General features: G+C 38.3%; 1 protein-coding gene across 1 annotated transcript in view; it reads right to left on the bottom strand.

The window, feature by feature from the left end:
- Positions 1 to 22,093, bottom strand: part of LOC143680355 (BDNF/NT-3 growth factors receptor-like) — a 159,330-nt gene that overhangs the window by 103,359 nt on the left and 33,878 nt on the right. The window contains 6 exon segments of the mRNA XM_077156833.1: positions 8,829 to 8,903; positions 8,906 to 8,959; positions 8,962 to 8,978; positions 11,778 to 11,846; positions 16,323 to 16,394; positions 16,508 to 16,582. Coding sequence (XP_077012948.1) covers positions 8,829 to 8,903; positions 8,906 to 8,959; positions 8,962 to 8,978; positions 11,778 to 11,846; positions 16,323 to 16,394; positions 16,508 to 16,582 — 362 coding nt within the window.

The following is a 22,093-nucleotide window of genomic DNA, read 5'->3' on the forward strand; positions in this document are numbered from 1 at the left end:
TAAATTCTGATTCCTACCAGATGCCCTAGAGAAATCTATGCATTTGTACATAGGTCCAAAGATGTTCAGTGCAACACTTTTATAGTAATCAAAAATAGGGAATAATACAAAAGTCCATCGGTGTGGGACAGTTAATATAATTATGATACATTCTAGCATGAAATACCATGCAGTGGTTAAAAAGAATATGATAGATCTGTGGCTACTGGCCTGAAATGGTCACAAGCAAGAAGAAGACAATCTTCATGCAAAATACAGAGAAAAAATTTACAGCAAAATGTATCAATACCATTTGTGTAACTACAAATATGCTTAAATCCTTTGAAAGAAATGAAAAATTAACAGGGAAGGATAAAAAAGTTTAAGAACTCTAAAGTGATAGAAAAACAAGTCTGCCAGTTCATCTGGCACATTCTTTTATAATGTAGCTCTTTCAAAACCTTCATTTACAATTAAATTAATTGTGAATATTTGCATGCATTTCTATTCAATTCTAATCAATCAATAAAACTGCATACTCTCTGGAGAGTGGATGGAAAGTCTCACTCTCACACACACAATTCATTGACTAACTTAAAGAAAGAGATGTGAAAAATTGTTGAAATTTGGCAAACAGAAAAACTTAGGACCTGCTCACTCCTTATTTATCTATCTCCTGAAACACATGAAGGATGAGGGGCATTTACTGAACGTTTGCAAGACAATACAGTCAAATATATTCTTTTTTTAAATGGACTGGTTTAAAAATAAATAAATAAGTGGGCGATCCTGCAAAAGAATGGGTTGGGTGGGGTAGAGAAGGGGCAGGAGACGGTGACTGAAAGGAGGTGAAGCATCTACACAGTCCTCACTGGGTGTGGGAAGCATCAGGGCCCCTCCTGGAGGTCGGCCCTCTGTGACTCGGCTGCAGTGAGATCCCTGAGCGGCACGTGATTGCCCAAGCAGTGGCAGCTGTGGCGGCCGGAGTGCCTCCCTCCCTCCTTCCTGGGCCAGCTGAAAGTCTCGGAGAGGCAAGTCTCCAAAGCCGCAGCGGCCGGCGCCCCTCTTTTGCGGGCAGCTTCCTGGTCTGACTACGAGTCTCGGATCAGAGGGCTACCCAAGCCACGGTGGCCCTTCCCTGCAGGCGGCTTCCTGGTCCAGTGGGGAATTCCCCAGGCCGCAGCGGCCAGTGACTGACGCCCCTCCCCCACAGGCAACTTCCTGATCCGGTGGCGAATTCCCTGGGCTTGCTGCGGCCGGCGACTGACACCCCTCCAGGGAGAGGAGGGAATTTTAGACAGTGGCAGGGACTGGGTCCAACCAAACACCATTAGGGGAATTAATAAAGGAGCCACAGGGTCCCCTCAAGCCACGGCAGCTGATGCCCCCACGACGCGTGGTCCCCTGAACCAACTGAGAGAATTGGATCAGAAATCCCCAGGCCGCGGAGATCGGTGACCAGGCGGATACCTTACAAACACGTGAGACAAACGTGTGCCACGAGTGCCACCTACTGGGCAGGATAAGAAAAATAGAACTCAGAGACTTCACAGAAAAATCTTACAACCTTGTTGGGTCTGACACCCAGGGAAATCTGACTAAATGCCGAGATGCCAGCAGCAGAAGATAATGGTCCACGCTCAGAAGATTGAGAATATGGCCAAGTCAAAGGAACAAACCAATAGTTCAAATGAGATACAAGAGCTGAGAAAACTAATGCTGAATATACGAACAGAAATGGAAAACTTCTTCAAAAATGAAATCGATAAATTGAGGGAGGACATGAAGAAGACATGGGCTGAACATAAAGAAGAAATAGAAAAACTGAGGAAACAGATCACAGAACTTATGGAAGTGAAGGATAAAGTGGAAAAGATGGAAAAAACAATGGATACCTACAATGATAGATTTAAAGAGACAGAAAATAGAATTAGTGATCTGGAGGATGGAACATCTGAATTCCAAAAAGAAACAGAAACTATCAGGAAAAGAATGGAAAAATTTGAACAGGGTATCAGGGAACTCAAGGACAATATGAACCACACAAATATATGTGTTGTGGGTGTCCCAGAAGGAGAAGAGAAGGGAAAAGGAGGAGAAAAACTAATGGAAGAAATTATCACTGAAAACTTCCCAACTCTTATGAAAGACCTAAAATTACAGATCCAAGAAATGCAGTGCACCCCAAAGAGATTAGACCCAAATAGGCATTCTCCAAGACACTTACTAGTTAGAATGTCAGAGGAAAGAGAGGATCAAGAAAGAGAGGATCTTGAAATCAGCAAGAGAAAAACAATCCATCACATACAAGGGAAACCCAATAAGACTATGTGTAGATTTCTCAGCAGAAACCATGGAAGCTAGAAGACAGTGGGATGATATATTTAAATTACTAAAAGAGAAAAACTGCCAACCAAGACTTCTATATCCAGCAAAATTATCCTTCAAAAATGAGGGAGAAATTAAAACATTCTCAGACAAAAAGTCACTGAGAGAATTTGTGACCAAGAGACCAGCTCTGCAAGAAATACTAAAGGGAGCACTAGAGTCAGATACAAAAAGACAGAAGAGAGAGGTATGGAGAAGAGTGTAGAAAGAAGGAAAATCAGATATGATATATATAATACAAAAGGCAAAATGTTAGAGGAAAATATTATCCAAACAGTAATAACACTAAATGTTAATGGACTGAATTCCCCAATCAAAAGACATAGATTGGCAGAATGGATTAAAAAACAGGATCCTTCTATATGCTGTCTACACGAAACATATCTTAGACCCAAAGATAAACATAGGTTGAAAGTGAGAGGTTGGGAAAAGATATTTCATTCAAATAACAACCAGAAAAGAGCAGGAGTGGCTATACTAATATCCAACATATTAGACTTCAAATGTAAAACAGTTAAAAGAGACAAAGAAGGACACTATCTACTAATAAAAGAAACAATTAAGCAAGAAGACATAACAATCATAAATATTTACACACTGAACCAGAATGCCCCAAAATACGTGAGGATTACACTGCAAACACTGAAAAGGGAAATAGACTCATATACCATAATAGTTGGAGACTTCAATTCACCACTCTCATCAATGGACAGAACATCTAGACAGAGAATCAATAAAGAAATAGAGAATCTGAATATTACTATAAACGAGCTAGACTTAACAGACATTAATAGGACATTACATCCCACAACAGCAGGATACACATTTTTCTCAAGTGTTCATGGATCATTCTCAAAGATAGACCATATGCTGGGTCACAAAGCAAGTCTTAACAAATTTAAAAAGATTGAAACCATACAGAACACTTTCTCAATCATAAAGGAATGAAGTTGGAAATTAATAATAGGCGGAGTGCCAGAAAATTCACAAATATGTGGAGGCTCAAAAACACACTCCTAAACACTGAATGGGTCAAAGAAGAAATTGCTAGAGAAATTAGCAAATACCTCAAGGTGAATGAAAATGAAAACACAACATATCAAAATTTATGGGACGCAGCAAAGGCAGTGCTAAGAGGGAAATTTATTGCCCCAAATGCCTATATCAGAAAAGAAGGAAAGGCAAAAATGCAGGAATTAACTGTCCACTTGGAAGAACTGGAGAAAGAACAGCAAACTAATCCCAAAGCAAGCAAAAGGAAAGAAATAACAAAGATTAGAGCAGAAATAAATGAAATTGAAAACATGAAAACAATAGAGAAAATCAATAAGACCAGAAGTTGGTTCTATGAGAAAATCAATAAGATTGATGGGCCCTTATCAAGATTGACAAAAAGAAGAAGAGAGAGGATGCAAATAAATAAGATCAGAAATGGAAGAGGAGACCTAACTACTGACCTCACAGAAATAAAGGAGGTAATAACAGGATACTATGAACAACTTTATGCTAATAAATACAACAATTTAGAGGAAATGGACGGGTTCCTGGAAAGACATGAACAACCGACTTTGACTCAAGAAGACATAGATGACTGCAACAAACCAATCACAAGTGAAGAAATTGAATTAGTCATTCAAAAGCTTCCTAAAAAGAAAAGTCCAGGACCAGACGGCTTCACATCTGAATTCTATCAAATATTCCAGAAACAATTAGTACCAACTCTCCTCAACTTCTTCAAAAAAATTGAAGTGGAGGGAAAACTACCTAATTCATTCTATGAAGCCAACATCACCCTCATACCAAAACCAGGCAAAGATATTACAAAAAAAGAAAACTACAGGCCAATCTCTCTAATGGATATAGATGCAAAAATCCTCAAAAAAATTCTAGCAAATCGTATCCAACAACACATTAAAAGAATTATACATCATGACCAAGTAGGATTCATCCCAGGTATGCAAGGATGGGTCAACATAAGAAAATCAATTAATGTAATACACCATATCAACAAATCAAAGCAGAAAAATCACATGATCATCTCAATTGATGCAGAGAAGGCATTTGACAAGATTCAACATCTTTTCCTGTTGAAAACACTTCAAAGGATAGGATTACAAGGGAACCTTCTTAAAATGATAGAGGGAATATATGAAAAACCCACAGCTAATATCATCCTCAATGGGGAAAAATTGAAAACTTTCCCCCTAAGATCAGGAACAAGACAAGGATGTCCACTATCACCACTATTATTCAACATTGTGTTGGAGGTTGTAGCCAGAGCAATTAGACAAGAAAAAGAAATACAGGGCATCAAAATTGGAAAGGAAGAAGTAAAACTATCACTGTTTGCAGATGATATGATACTATGCATCAAAAACCCGGAAAAATCCACAACAAATCTACTGGAGCTAATAAATGAGTACAGCAAAGTAGCAGGTTAGAAGATCAACATTCAAAAATCTGTAGCATTTCTATACACTAGCAATGAACAAGCGGAGGGGGAAATCAAGAAACGAATCCCATTTCCAATTGTAACTAAAAGAATAAAATACCTAGGAATAAATTTAACTAAAGAGACAAAATACCTATATAAAGAAAACTACAAAAAACTGCTAAAAGAAATCACAGAAGACCTAAATAGATGGAAGGGCATACCGTGTTCATGGATTGGAAGACTAAATATAGTTAAGATGTCAATCCTACCTAAATTGATTTACAGATTCAATGCAATACCAATCAAAATCCCAACAACTTATTTTTCAGAAATAGAAAAACCAATAAGCAAATTTATCTGGAAGGGCAGGGTGCCCCGAATTGCTAAAAACATCTTGAGGAAAAAAAACGAAGCTGGAGGTCTTGCATTGCCTGACTTTAAGGCATATTATGAAGCCACAGTGGTCAAAACAGCATGGTATTGGCATAAAGATAGATATATCAACCAATGGAATCAAATAGAGTGCTCAGATATAGACCCTCTCATCTATGGACATTTGATCTTTGATAAGGCAGTCAAGCCAACTCACCTGGGACAGAACAGTCTCTTCAATAAATGGTGCCTAGAGAACTGGATATCCATATGCAAAAGAATGAAAGAAGACCCGTATCTCACACCCTACACAAAAGTTAACTCAAAATGGATCAAAGATCTAAACATTAGGTCTAAGACCATAAAACAGTTAGAGGAAAATGTGGGGAAATATCTTATGAATCTTACAATTGGAGGCAGTTTTATGGACCTTAAACCTAAAGCAAGAACACTGAAGAAGGAAATAAATAAATGGGAACTCCTCAAAATTAAACACTTTTGTGCATCAAAGAACTTCATCAAGAAAGTAGAAAGACAGCCTACACAATGGGAATCAATATTTGGAAACGACCTATCAGATAAAGGTCTAGTATCCAGAATTTATAAAGGGATTGTTCAACTCAACAACAAAAAGACAGCCAACCCAATTACAAAATGGGAAAAAGACTTGAACAGACACCTCTCAGAGGAGGAAATGCAAATGGCCAAAAGGCACATGAAGAGATGCTCAATGTCCCTGGCCATTAGAGAAATGCAAATCAAAACCACAATGAGATATCATCTCACACCCACCAGAATGGCCATTATCAACAAAACAGAAAATGACAAGTGCTGGAGAGGATGTGGTGAAAGAGGCACACTTATCCACTGTTGGTGGGAATGTCAAATGGTGCAACCACTGTGAAGGCAGTTTGGTGGTTCCTCAAAAAGCTGAATATAGAATTGCCATACGACCCAGCAATACCATTGCTGGGAATCTACTCAAAGGAATTAAGGGCAAAAACTCAAACGGACATTTGCACACCAATGTTTATAGCAGCATTATCTACAATTGCAAAGAGATAGAAACAGCCAAAATGTCCATCAACAGACGAGTGGCTAAACAAACTGTTGTATATACATATCATGGAATATTATGCAGCTTTAAGACAGGATAAACTTATGAAGCATGTAATAACATGGATGGACCTAGAGAACATTATGCTGAGTGAGTCTAGCCAAAAACTAAAAGACAAATACTGTATGGTCCCAATGATGTGAATTGACATTCTAGAATAAACTTGGAATATGTCATTGGTAACAGAGTTCAGCGGGAGTTAGAAACAGGGTAAGATAATGGGTAATTGGAGCTGATGGGATACAGACTGTGCAACAGGACTAGTTACAGAAACTCAAAAATGGACAGCACAATAATACCTAATTGTAAAGTAATCATGTTAAAACACTGAATGAAGCTGCATCCGAGCTCTAGGTTTTTGTTTTGTTTTGTTTTGTTTTGTTTTGTTCTTACTATTATTACTTTCATGTTTTTCTCTATATCAACGTTCTATATCTTTTTCATTTGTGTTGCTAGTTCTTCTAAACCGATGCAAATGTACTAAGAAACGATGATCATGCATCTATGTGATGATGTTAAGAATTACTGATTGCATATGTAGAATGGTATGATTTCTAAATGTTGAGTTAATTTCTTTTTTTCCATTAATTAATAAAAAAAAAGATGATGGTGGAGTTATACAGAGAAGGTAGGGTTTAACAAATGTATATGATTGCTGAATCATTAAATTGGTATTTCTTTTAGTCTCTGGAATCTTAGAGCAGCTAGAAGTAAAACCCTAAAATTGTGAAATTATAATCCATACCAAACTCTGAAATCTGTTCTACAATTAATTGTTGTGCTGTGCTTTCAAATTTATTGCTTTTCTGTATTTATGTTATTTTTCACAAGAAAAGAAAAAAGTCGATTGTGATGATTAAAAAATATTTATTCCTGCTAGCCTCCTATATTCTGGAGCAGCTAAAAGGAAAAATCAGAGATGATGGTATGGTAGCCCATGACGAACTCTGGGATCTACCCTGTAACTTGTTGAAGAGTGCTCTGAAAACTATTGCTTTTTTCTTCTTTGTTTTGTCTATATGCTATACAATAAAAAAAGTTTAAAAAGTATATAAATAAATAAATAAATAAATAAATAAATAAGTGGGCTGTCTGAGGCAGGGGCAAAGAAAATGTCTATCATGAGGCAGTTTGTGAAACCAGTTCAATAGTCAGCAGCCACTTCCTCTCTCTTCTCAGTGGTTGCAGAAACCAATGTGGTCACCAGAGTTATTGGGATTTGGGTGCTGCCCAAAAGGTCAGGTGACTCAGTGCTGAATTTCTTTTCCTTTTAGGCAATTTCTTGCAGCGGGATGGATTTATATCAGAATAGAGTCACCCTCTTATCAATCAGGAAACTAATATATATTAAAAGTGTGTTTTTTTAAAGTGTTGGCTAGAAAGCTGAGGAAGGCTGGTAATGGAACAAAGCTTGATTCCTCCATTCCAAAGCCATGAAGCCAAAGGACCTTATTTGTGGCAGAAAGGTCCACGGGAAGGGTAAGTGCTGTCTTCTAAGCCACCTTGGGGTAAGAAACAAACACTTGCCTTGTCTTTTATTACATTCCTCATTAAGAGCACGCAGCAGCTATATATTTCTTAAATAAAAATTGACCTCAAACAGTAGAATCTTCTGAAAACAATGACCTGGATGATACAGGTAAGTTTTTGTTCCTTGCAGACAAGAACCAGGTGTTCTAGGGTTTTCTGCTGTGTTACCAGCCATGAGGCCAGAAAATAACCATGATTGTTTGCAGACTGATGGACTGGCTGACTGATTAAAATTTCAGTGGTGGAATAATAAGCACATGTGGCTATTATAGAGGTGTGTCACAGAAGCCCTTACTGATAAAATCCGAACCAGTACACTGGGTTTTCCTTCCTTGTAAACACAATGGCACTCACATGGACCTGTGATGTTAGCATACAGTACCATTTCAATTTCTGGAGGTAAAACTGCTGAGGAGAGGATTGGAGGATGACAGTAACAGAAGGAGATTTTAAATCCAGACAAGGGGGAAAGCACCCCAAGTGGCCTGCATATAGTGTCCCATCAAGAGATAGTCATCAGGCAATAAGGCAAGCTTCAGGGAGTGTGCGGGGTTGAATTGCATTTTCTCATGTTGCCAGGGCACTTTTTTCACCATGGGATCCTTCCATCTGTAGGGGCTGAGCCCCAACCAACCATATATGTGACCAACAAAATACCACATGCTAAGAAAAATTTTTTAGAGGGATGGATGATGGATGGATAGATGGATGGATGGGTAGGTGGATGAATGGATAGATGGATAGATAAATTGACAAAGGAGACAGTGTATTTTTAATTTATGCACTTTAAAATCATCTGCTCAGAACTAGTCTTCTACTTGCAAATATAGTCAACAAAGTTGTTTCCAGCTGATTTCTCCACACTGCACACAAATGTGCAGTCCCTGAAGACATCAGTGGCACACCATAGAAAATTTGGGCAGAGGTAATCTTTCCAGATTCCCTACCACACAAGGTAATTAGAATAATTAATAGCAACTATAATTCATTGATTTAAAAGTAAATTACAATCGGGTATCTGCAGGTGTGCCAGGGGAATATCCTTGCTGCTTTCACTTAGGCAGTACAAATCCTGAGTCTCTAACTGGATTTAACCTCCTGGATAATCTTGATCCACATTATGTCACAGGAGCATGTGAAGGTTTACCCACCAGAATCCTACATGAAACAAAAATGAAGCCCAATTAGGCTCTTCTTTTCATTTTAACTATACCAGTTTTAATGAAATCCTATAAAATTATGAACTCTCTTTAGCCAGGAATGCTTGGAACTCATACCCACTTTCATAGCATGACAGTACTTACTATTCATTCCTTTATCTAATACTATCTGAGCTGCTATGTGCAAAGATCATCATACAAGCTAAAGGAAGCAAAGTTATGTAAGACTGTACAGAACAACAGGAGAAGCAAGATAAGAACAGAAATAGTTATGATATTGGACAGAAAAGGATATCTCATAAGACGGGACCATAAGATCTCATAGCAATTTTGTTGTGGTTATTGTATAGCAATTAGGAAGATATTAAATGAAAAGACCAATGATAAATTTTCAGGAACTCTCACATATGTATTCCTGACCAGGCTAGAAATGTATTATCCTTTGGTAGGGTCAAACTTCAACAGGGGCAAAACAATTTTGTCTTAATTAGAAACAAGGTTGTAAGTACAATGCTAAGGAAAAAACATAAGTATCAAAAGGTTACATTTCCACCTGCTGCATTGTGAAACTGAAGTCCAGTTTCAATGATATGGGAAAATTGGAGTGAATGTGTGAGAGAGCCTAGAAGAGAGATTTTGGCCTTTTGACCTTCAATCTCTCTCTTTTTCACATTCTCACACACACATACACACACACACACACACACACACACAGCAGGCTCAGGGTTTCTGAGAGCAAGGGCAATTGAGCTCTGAACTGAGTGCTTAACCCCTGGTGGGGGGGACTGCAAAGAGATGACACAGCTTCAGCCTCAGAGAACCTGCCTGGACTCCTGGGCCCAGAGACTGGTGAAAGAGGAAGCCTTCAATGGGAAAATAAAAACCACAAGGAAAAGAATCTTTAAATGCTTATTTATAATGCTCTGTGGCCTATTTCAAGATTTTATGGTAATGAGCCTTTAAACGAGGCCATTTAAAATTGTTACATAGGCTCTATCTGGTATCAACCACAATTCTTGAGATTTCCTTGAGGACAGGACCTGGGCTTTGCAACATCATGTACTCCTGTGGTTTTCTGGTCAGGTTCTAAGAATCTCCAGCATCCCTGGAGACTTTTCTAGGAGTTTCTCTGGGGAAATTATGGTCATGGTAGACTTGTTTAATTTGTGTCTGTGTGTTACCTATGAGTACTCTGACAACACAAAAATAAGATTTGGTGCTACTGGGTATGGAACACAATGTTGGAGAGGTACACAATTTGTTTAAGCCCTACTCACTGAAGATTTCCTTTGTGTTCTAAGTGCATGAAAAGCTAGAGTCTTGTTTAAAAGAAAGTATAATTGAATTAGCAGAAGGCATTAAAAAGTGAAGGGAGGGTGGTATGATGATGGCTCAGTGGCAGAATTCTCGCCTGCCATGCTGGAGACCCGGGTTTAATTCCCGGTGCCTGCCCATGCAAAAACAAAAAGTGAAGGGACCATTCAACTATAAATATTGTAGTCATGCTCCTTGACCACATAACATGGGCAGGCATCTTGTTTCTTCCTCCAGCTCACTCTGCAAATTCCTTTTTCTGTGACTGGTAGAGGGCAATACACTTATTTTTTTAGGTTTCCATCACTTCCACTGGACAGCAGCCTTCCGAAACACAGAAATTTTTCTCTTTGTATCCTCCAGCAATTGTCATGTCTGTTTGATTTGTAGTAGGTGAACAATGAACATTTTTTAAATGAATTGATTAAATATGCTATAGGGAGGATATTGGGACAAGTGACTTTGAAATCAGAGCTCTAGTCTTTAATCCATCAGCAGTCTTCCGTGCAGACCAGAATTTTTAAACTGAATATCCTACTCTGGCCCCCATATCTTGTTTTGGTTTTTCATGCCTAATCTTTGTAAGAAACACTAGGTGTTTCAACTCCCTGAATTCATTTTATTCCAAATAACTGCCAATTGCCAAGCCCTGTTACCACCATTACTACTGATTAATTTATCAGTCTCAACTCTAGTGGCATTTTCTAATCTGTACAATTTCCTTGTGAATAAGGATGGACTACTGTAAAAAGACCCTACAAGTCAATCCAGGCAACATTTAGTTTAAGCAAAAGTTATTGCCTATAGTTCAAAAGCCCTCATCTGGGCTCTTCTCTATCCTCAGACACCTCTGCCTTAGGGTTCTTTTGAATGCCTTACCCATAAGAATCATGACAGATCATGCTTGCTTCATGGTGATGACACAAAGAATTGAGCATCCTTGGAAATGCTGGCTGTTAGTCATCAACACATTGCAATATTTTTCCTATCACTTTACAGCAGACGAAATTAGGACAGAGGGATAAATATTGAATGTAGTGGCAGACCTAGAAGAAAAATCTCATAAATATGGGTGGGTAGGGAGAAGGGATACCTCTCCTCCAATAAATAAGAGTTGAGGCAATTATTTTCTTTTTGAATGGGTTTGCTTTACTTTAGGGCCTGGACAGAACACATCACCATTTAATGTGAAGTTCCCTTTACCATCATTAGAAAACAAATCATTTATGTAAAAATAATATTTAAAACTCATCAGAAACAATATATTTCTATTAAGAATTCTATTTTATTATTGAATCATGTTTTCATGAGAACAAAACAAACCATCAAGCAATTTCAAGGACAAGAAGTCAGTTTGAAAAAGGATTTTTCTAGAATTTTGTTATAAAAATAGGTCTGCATCATCACTCATTTTTAAAAATATATTTAACCACACTTTTCTTTGAAAAATTTCCCCCAAATGCCACAGAAAATCATTACTTACAGCTCAGACAAGTCAAGGTGATGAAAATATTTCCTAGACAAACTTGTCAGTTTATTTCGGGTAAAATTGCTGAAAGGAATAAAAAGCATTAAATGTGAAGTTGAAATGTTACATTGCAGGATTAAAATATTCAAATAGAGATTGTTTTTCAAAATGTAATTTTGTTTGAATATTTTAAATGCCTTACTTAGATCCAATATTTTCTTTCTTACACCTGGAGTGATAGCTTAATTTTTCCACTAGTCTCTTCTACAATTCTGCCTTACCTTAGGAAGAGGGAGGGCACATTTTTTAATTAAAATGTCTATTTTTAATCTCTTTTTTACCCAAAACTTATCTTCCATATGGCAATTCAAAGCCTTTATATACCTCTTGCAGATCTCTGAACTTTCAATTAACAGGAAACTACATAAAAGACTAGAAACTTGATGAGTGGGGAAAGATACTTTAAAACTAAAGGGTGTCATAGATATTTTGCAGTTACATGGCACAAAACTCTCTGAATATTGACAAAATTTAACGTGTCTTTATAGGATACAACAAACCTATTGATTGAGAAACTCTGCGGAGATTGTCTATATATATGACTTCTAGGTAACTGGGGAATTCCACAACAAACACCTCTAAAGAATCAGTCTTTATTTGCATTTTAAGAGTAAACACACTAAGGAAAAGCACTGCAACAGGCTGACACAGTGCTCAGTCCCTTTTTAACCTACCACCTGGAGAGAAATTCAAAGACATTGGGAAGCCATGCAAAGGAACACAAACACAGAAATTAGCTGTGGCTCTCCCTACAGAGTAAACAATGTGGCCTAACTGGGAACTATTCCCTAGAAACATCTTTGCTCATGTAAGTGCCAAGTAAACAAAATGTCCAGCTGTGTATTTGGAATAAATGTGATGTTGGGTATGCTGGCCTCATGTGCAGAGAAGGAATTTTGGTCATAAGATGACATGATACAGAAAAGGAAGATGTCCATTTTCTTCTTGAACCATTCTGAAAGCATATCATCTTGAGATTTAAACCAACCAGACAATGAAAAGATGGTATGTCTGTGATTAAAAAAATAATAATAATGACTTTGACTGACCTGCTCCAAACAGGCAAATTTATTCAATGGATGGAGGTTTCCAACGATCAGTGCTATGGGACTGTGGGCTGGGAAATTCAGCCACAATCTTGGTGAATTTGTTTGCTGTTTGAATTTATTTTTAAAATGTCCAATGCTATAACCCTTAGGCAGGAGTTCAATAATAAGTACCCAAAGAAATCATCAGTTAAAGTATTCTTCTGTGTCTGAGCAGTCATCTTAGCAAGGGGTTAAAACCTAAGAGGTAATGCAGGAGCTAAGGCTCGTCAGCCCATGAGTAAAGAAGTTACCGTATTTAGTGTGTCATAATTTAAGAACGTGTGTCTAACTCCCAGCTGAATTCTATATTGAGCTTTCCATGCATCCAAACCCCTACCTACACAAGAATACCACCCTTCCTTCTACACTTGCATCTTCTTTCTCACAGTGAGTGTCAAGTGCTCACCCACATGAGAAAACTAATCTGCCCGGAAGTTGTAGAATGTGCCCACATAAATCATTTCTTTTGGAATGTGAATTAAGAATGAGTTGCTTTGGAGCATAATAAACTGAAGTCAGTCTGTCTGTCTTTTCCATGGTCTTTGGGACACAGATGTTTCCAGCTTAATAAGAAATCCCCATTCTTCTGAAAACAAACAAACAAACTTGCTTTTCTTCCTGAAGAAGGAAAGAGGAGGCAAAAGAAAGAGGAAGCTTATTTTGAAGGTTGTTGCCATCAGTGAGTTGAGTGTGGGCTCTGGAAGCAGCTGCCTCTGTCAGGCTCCCAGCAGCCCAGCACAGAGAAGGATGAGGTGCCAAAGAACAAAATGAGTTTTATCAACCACACTTATTACTGGGGCCAAAAGCCAAAAAAGAGGAGGAAGGGAAGAAAAGAAGCAACAATCCTCTTACCGTTTGATTGTAGAACTTTGCTAAGGAACACCTCTGTAAAGCCTCTGGAAGCCCAAATACTGGCTTTTCTCAGAATCCTTGGTGCTGGGCAGGAACTAAAGACTAAGAAACTCAGAGACCAGTCATAGGGGCTCTGGAGGCCACACAAATATGGGTAGGAGGACGAGTGATGACAGAGTATCCATAAAATCTGAAATGCAATAGAATGCTCTTCTGCACATTTCTATATGGTTGAGGAAACTTGGGGAGATGATCAGAGTACTCCAGGAGTAGAGAAAAACAGTTTCTATATACATTTCCTTAATACTTTATCGTTTTCATCCCTCTGTGTTGATATTTGAGGTACAAGTGTGATTTACATGTGGGAAATCAGGGGAGATGCAGTCATTCCCTGGAGTTGTCACTCAGGGGACTGGAATTAAGTTCTGGAAAGGCAGACACATAATTTGATTCCCTCCTCTCTCTCTGTCATCCCCAAAGGCAAGTTACCTGATTTAATTTCATATTTTGGCAATTGGAAAACTTTTTCAAATGTGAATATATGAAGCTTAGTGACATTTTCCCACATCTTCAAAGCTGTCAAAGTAGTAGCCTAATTTCATTCCATCCTACTATTTGACAATGGCTGCACATATCAACATAGGTTTTGCAGCTTTATCTGTGAGTGGGAAGCCCAATGGTTTTCACTTTAGTTTCCAGTTTTCAAATGATAGCTCTTTGGATATTGAAAAATCAAATGATAACTCTTTAGGAGACAAAGGGAGATATTTGACTTTGTGTATGGCACAAAGAATACCACTGAAATCATCTACCATATAACACCAAGAAAAATACCAAAGGTGGCTTTGGTATTCATATAAAAATATGCAATAATAAAATAGGGGAAATATAAGAGGCATTGAAAAATAATAACTAAATTTCTTAATATAGCTACAATTAACCATAGCCTAATGTACAAATCACAACACTAAGAAAAGTGATGTAAAAGAGCCAGTGAAATGTGGTCATTGAGTAATTTAGGTCTAAGCTCAGCTATAATGAAAATACCCGAACTTACCCATTGAGGTCATTCATTACACTTAAGTGACTGCATTAGAGCATTTTGCCTTCTTTTTCTATCCAATTTCTCTCTTGTTTATGCTATCAAGGCCTATGCAGACGTCAGATTTGTACAGGCAAACCGACTTCAGAGATGATACCAAAAGCATTTAAGTGAAATGTGTTAATAAAAGTTCCTTAGATTTTTACCACATTTTTGTTGAAAATTCTATATTTTACTTTTACAGACTATTTTTTAAAAGGGACTTTTAGTGCCACCCATAAAATAATAAGTAACAATACTGACTTTATGAAGTGAAGGTCTTCCCTAATACCAACAAATCTCGATATAGTGCCCAGGCCTTGTGCTCTGAGATTAATTTCTTTCACAACTGGTGTGGAATACAGTTGGGGAGCTGCTCTCCCCAAGAAAAGCAAGAGGAGAAACCTTTAAGGGCTGATTCTCTAATTACAGAAATGACACAATTTCATTTCCTATGCTCTTTTTGCAAGACATTGCTGAAATAGTGTATCCTGCAAGCATATATGCTCAGAATTTCTTGTCTATTTTATTTCCACAACATGGGAATAACAAAGATCTTCTTTACCAATTGTCATAAACATCAAGCATGCTAATGCAGGTGAGAGTCTTATATGAAACTATAAACTGTAATGCATAGAAGGTATCATTGAAAAAAGAATGTGGCAAAACCCAAAAGAGTCAGTGAATGTTGGGCAACAATCCTCAGTCAGAAACTCCCACTGAAAACTTAAGGTGTGGGTATCAGTCTAATCTGACCTTAGGGGTACACAGACGTTTTTTACTTGGGTGATCCTCTATTTAATGAAGAAACCTCTCAAGAAGGGCATACTTTATTGATTAAGTGTGCCATCATATTACAGGATTTAGCAGCAAGGAATCTAGTAGCTCTTATTTCCCCATATTTCCATTAGACTTCAGTCTATGACCCAACAACATGGCTTTTCATATTATTTATTCCTGTTATTAATAATCATCCAAACCTTTGGCATGCCCCATGATTGATTTTTCTCCCTTTTTATCAGTCCATGGCAAATAGTTTTGGGAAAATGAAGATTCAAAAGTATATCTATTGGGTGTGTGTATGGAGAGCAGGGAACATTAGCAATTTTTAGTTACCTAAAAAGGCCAATAAGTTTGATGTCTTCCAGGGAGCATGTTATGCTTCCAAGGAAAAGAATCAAAGACGCTGTATCAGGACATAATTTTCACATCAGACTCCTGGCTATTGGCCTAATGCTCTGTCCAAGATGGAAATGGCCCAGAAACTGATGAAAGAGAATAAACAGGCCGTTCAAATTACCCCTCTGCAGCTATTCAGAAATCTAACAAAATCAAAGTGAATGCTTCTAAACTATTGTCACAGCTACACTGACTTTAAAAGGGGGGAGTTTAGCTTTGGAGAGTAAGGAAAACAAACAGAGGGAAGAAAAATGTTGAATGAATTGTGTCTTGGGAAACAAATGAATCAAATTTACTCACACATGCTTCAGGTTGGCATTTTTCAGAAATGCTTTATGAGCCACAAATTTTAATCCAGACTCCACAATAGTCCTATGACAACACAAAATTGTAGGCATATTAGAACCAACCAGTGAACATTCACCTGACTGTAACAGAGCACAAGAAAATCTCTGAGATAATATATACAAGTCCTGAGTACTCACAGGTTTTTCAGTCCAACATAAGCTTCAACGTCATCTTCATTGATGATTTCTAATCTTTTCTGATTTGCAATGTAACTGTAAAAAAGCAGAGAGTCTAAGCTAAATTCTGCAAATAAACTCACTACTTTCTCCCCTAAATAGGACATGACATCCTGGGATGAAAGTCTCCATGTCAACATGGGACATGACTCCCAGGGATGAGCCTGGCCTTGGCATTGTGGGTTTGATAAGGCCTTCTTGACCAAAGTGGGAATAGAAATGAAACAAAAAAAAGTATAGGTGGCTAAGAGATTTCAAACTGAGTCAAAAGGTCATTCTGGAGGTTACTCTTACGCAAACTTCACCCAGATATTACAAATTGCCATGGTTTGCCAAACCCCAACCAACAGTATTCCTGAAAACTCTAAAGAAAGCAGAAGGCTCTATTTAGGACTCTTTAAAAGTTTTATTTATCAAGTTAATTTTTCAGAAACATAAAACCTCCAGATTGTTCCCAAGCCAGGTAAGGTCTGAAACCTAGAGGCACCAGTCTCTCCAAGGGCATCAACTTAGTTGCATTCCCCCACCTCACAATGTTGACACCCCTTTTCAACATGAAGAAGTTAAAATGGCCATTGCCCAAATGTCCATGAAGACTGAGAGTCTGATCAAATGAGAGGAAAGAACTGTAACAGAGAAGTTAGGATTATATGGCTATTTCTTTTTAGTTTCTAGTATTAGAATAACCAGAAGGAAATACCTGAAATTGTGGGACTATAACCCATGCTTTATTTTGAAATTTTCTCTATAACTGATTGATAAACTGTATTTTGAAATTAATCACTTTTCTGTATATATGATATATTTCACAATTAAAATGTAAAAAAAAAAAGCAGAGAGAGTAAAAAAACAATGACCCGGAATGCAGGCAATGTGAAAGAATGGGTAACTTCCATCCAAGCTTCCTAAGGAGCTCAAGGCAATATCCCCATCCCCCATCCTTGCCCCTCCCCTCATTTTCTCATAACATAACAAGGGGAGAAAAACTGAGTGTGACTGAGAAGAAACTACAATTGACCAAGGGCACAGGTTCCTCAGGTTTCACTTTTCTCTGATCTTTCACCCTTCTTTCAAACTAACAATTTAAAAGGTTGCCTGCCCTTTCAAGATATCACTTGTGTACAGAGGTGAAAATAACTTGGAAATGCACTCACCACCTCTCAAACATGTATCACTCTTATCCTGACAGCCTCCAAGATCTTGATGTCACCATGATACAAGAAAAATCACAGCATCCCTCACATCCCAAGAACAGCAGGTCATCCTTCCTTTGATGTCCTAAGCATCAAAGTGGATTTTCTTCCCTTCTTTCCTCCCTGCTCCTCTCTTTCAAGCCTCATGTCCCCTCCTTTCACTTTTGTTAAATAACAATACCAGTTTTTTCCTTGAGGAACCACATTTCATGAACCCCACATGGTCCTAGAACATTGCCTGTAGGACTCCACCTCTCGCCCCCACTTCTAATCCCTCAAATACAGAAGTAGACTGGTGACCTTGACTGGACAAAACACTCATCCCCTTGGCCTTGATGACTACCTATAGACATGCATGTTGCCCCAACTAGGACAAAGAGAATTTTCCCTAGGATTAAATTGATGCTTTCTCTGTAATCACAGCTGAAGGATGGCACTTGCCTGGGGCTTCCACTGAAAAAAACATTTCCTATAAGGAAAAAGTCCATCCAAGAATGAAGTCAAGAAAGAGGTCATTAATCCTGTATAGATTATTGTAATGCCTGGAAACATCCTACAGCATATTAAGCAGATAATCTAAAAGTATTGGCAAAGTCTTCTGAAGGAGGGAAGAAAGACTATGAAACTATTAAACCTTACCATCAGAAAATCCCCTGATACTGTGTCAAACCTTAAGGATACCCAAATCAATAGACCATGTTCTCAATCATGAGGCTTACTCTTGTGAAGCTTATGTAGGTAGTGGAGAAGCTTAGACTACCTTAGGCATCTAAGAGTTACTTCTGGAAGACCTCTGTTGCTGCTCAGATGTGGCCTCACTCTCTCTAAGCCCAACTCTGCAAGTGAAATTGCCCTCCTCTCAAAGTGGGACATGACATCCAGGAGTGAAAGTCTCCCTGGCGATGTGGGAAAGGACTCCAGGGATGAATCCAGACCTGGCAACATAGGATCAACAATTCCATCCTGACCAATTGGGGGAAAAGAAGTGTAATTAATGAAGTATTCATGGCAGAGAGAGTTCAAATAGAGTCGAGAGGCTACTCTGAAGGTTGCTCTTATGCAAGCTTCAGGTAGACCATGCTACCTATCATAACCTACAACCCCCAAGCAGGACCATTCCAGCCAATCCTAAAGAACACCTAGGGCAATATATAAGATTCCACAAGGGTTCCAGGCACTAGAATAACTACAGACACCTACACCCTCCAGATGGGTCCCTGGTCCAGATAAGTCCTGAAACCTAGCCCAGCCTGTCCAGAGCATCAGATAGTTCCAACCCCCTACCCTATATTAGTTGTTACACTTCCAATAGCAAAAATTTAGAATTGCCATAAACCACACAACCCCAAAAAGAGGTATGGAAAGATCGAGGGTGATGGTGAAATTATACATAGAAGATAGGACTTAACAAATGAATATGAATGCTGAATCATTAAATTGATATCTCTTTAAGTCTCCAGTATTTTAGAGCAATTAGAAGTAAAAACCTGAACTTGTGAAGTTGTAACCCATGTCAAAGTCCGAAAAATCTTCTACAACTAATTGTGGTGCTGTGCTTGGAAATTTATAGCTTTTTTGTATATATGTTATGTTCACAAAACAAAGAAGGAAAAAAAGGCTGATTGTGATGATTAAGAAGTATTTAAGCCCTCTAGCTTCCTATATTCTGGAGCAGCTAGAAGGAAAACTCTGAGAGGATCATATGGTAGCCCAAGACAAACTCTGGGATCTGTCCTGTAACCATTTTTTGAAGAGCGCTTTGAAAACTTTTACTTTTTTATTTCCTTGCTTTGTACATACATTATACTATACAATAAAAAAGTTAAAAGAAAAAAGAATGAAATCAGCACGTGGAAGAAAGAGCTCAGCACATGGAAGAAAGAGCTCAGTGATACAAAATGAGACAGCACCCTGAAAATGCTACTTGAGCTCTAGGATCCAGCTAGCCCTGGGACAAGATGTCACAGACCTAAAATTAGTCAGAAATGGTGCGGAGTTGGGGAGTGCAAGAATAGTTCAATGGTAGAATTCTTGCCTGCCATGTAGGAGAAATGGGCTTGATTCCAGCCCAAGTACTTCCCAAAAACAAAGGAAAAAAACAAACAAACAACAAAAATTCAACAGATGGTGCTGCAGCAATGGGATACTCAGATGGAAAAATAATGAAATGTGACCCTCACCTAAAGCATACAAGAAACAAAAGCCAGTTCGAATGGATTTCTGTTTCTTGGAACAAACAAAATCTCTAGTAATATAACAAAAGCCATTAAAACTAACATCATGTAATTTCCCATATGCTATTGTACCACACACAGTTATTTTAGATCTTAACCTCTTTGAACATAGTCAGGCCCTGTTGGAATCTGATTATGCCCCACAGCACCTGGTAAGTGCCTTGCATAAGATAGATAATCAAAGGAAGAAGGATGTATGGGTGGATGGATGGAAGGAAGGAAGTATGACAGACAGACAACAGGTGGAGTTACAAAGGCACTACAGGAGTGCCTTCATTGTGCCCTTAATGAAAAAGAGTCAAGATACATAACCTATTCCAATTGAGACACTGAAAATAAATATGTAACTCTGCTATTGTAGACACAAGTTAAAATGAAACTAACATTAACCTTAGGGAGAGGATACAGCACCTACAGTTCCCCACACCCAATCCACGCCCACCCAAAAAGAAAAGACAGGAAGGATGATAGAAGGGTTTGAGCCCTTGTTTTCATAAAACAAATCTTAAAAATAAAATAAGTAAATGCTCTAGGGGAACAAAATTAAGCCAGAAAGAAATAACTTTTAAGAGACCCACAGGAAGATCGTTACTGTTAACATAAGAAAGCAACCTCTGAGACAGAAGGGCATCTTCTCCTGAAAGACCCCAGTTCTCCCCTCCATCTAGCAGCTGGTGCTTTAATATACTGATGTACAGGAAGGATTTGTTCCATTCTCTCCTCCTGCCACCCAAATAAGGAGCAAACAACAACTCTCACACTAGGCTTTTATGAAATGTTTCGAAATTATTATACTTTAGGTAAATTTTTTCCCAAGATTTTCATGCCATTAACATTTTCAGTAGAGACCCCAGTGACCTCACCTTTCTAAATTACATCACATAAGAAATGCATTCCAGAGAGCCCTGCCTTGTAGTGCCCCATCCCTCCCTCCCAATGGAACTGGCAGCAAAAAAAAAAAGTAGATAATGTGGGTAAGGTTTCCTTGAGGACCATACTGTGGGTTTCCAGGCAAGCCTGTCTACTCATTATGGTTAACAAACAGCACTGGTTAAGTCACTCAGTGCTCTTCAGCTCCTTTGGGATTCCCAGGTCATCACTGAATCCTCCAGGCTTAGGGCAGGGTCATGACATGCCACAAGCACTTAACCAGTGTCTGTGGCACAAATAATTTATTTTGAACATTAATTTTTCTTTTAGTCATTTATGCTCTGTACTGGTTTGAGGCCTTTATGTTCCCCAGGAAAGCATGTTCTTTTAACCCAATCTTGTGGGGGCAGACCTACTATTGCATGGGACCTTTGGATTAGGTTGTTTCCATGGAGATATGACACCATCCATTAAAGGCTTCCCTGGAGCCCTTTATGAGAGACAACTCAGAGCAGACACGGAAAGCAAAGAGATGAAACCAAGACACAGACATTTGGAGATGAAGATAGAAATACCCTGGGAGATGTTAGGCAAGGACTCACATAAATAGCCAGAACCTGGAGAGGGCCAAAGGAAGCTAAGAGATGAAATCCAGAGTTTGCTCTGGAGGAGCTAAGAGAAGTCCCTTAGATGCTTAGAGAGAGAAAGCCACAAGACCCAGAAGCTGAAAAACAACAGATCAGAGAAACAGCCAACAGATGTTACCATGTGTCTTCTCACATGACAGAGAAATCCCAGACATGATTGTCCTTTCTTGAATGAAGGTATCCTCTTGTTAATGCCTTAATATGGACATTTTCATGATCTTTGAACTGTAAATTTATAACCTAATAAATCCCCTTTGTAAAAGCCAATCCATTTCTGATGTACTGCATTCTGGCAGCATTAGCAAACTGAAACATGCTCTTTATTTTATTTTTATCATGTATTTAATTTATACACAGCCATGATATATTCCATAAAATATAAGTTGATATATTTAAAAAGGAAGGAATAGTGGAGACAAAAGCAAGGGTAGAGACATCAATGGAGCTAGCAATTAGGTTTTAAAAAGCATATTTGAATGGTCTATATACTTGCTAGAAAAGGGTCACAAGTTTACTTCTAAGGTTTCTAGTCATAAATACCTAAGTAAAGAAGAGAAAGGGGATAAATATGGTTCATGGCAAAATCATTCTGTTCCTGAAATG

Source organism: Tamandua tetradactyla, chromosome 4 (genome assembly GCF_023851605.1).
Source record: "Tamandua tetradactyla isolate mTamTet1 chromosome 4, mTamTet1.pri, whole genome shotgun sequence".
Classification (NCBI taxonomy): Eukaryota; Metazoa; Chordata; class Mammalia; order Pilosa; family Myrmecophagidae; genus Tamandua; species Tamandua tetradactyla.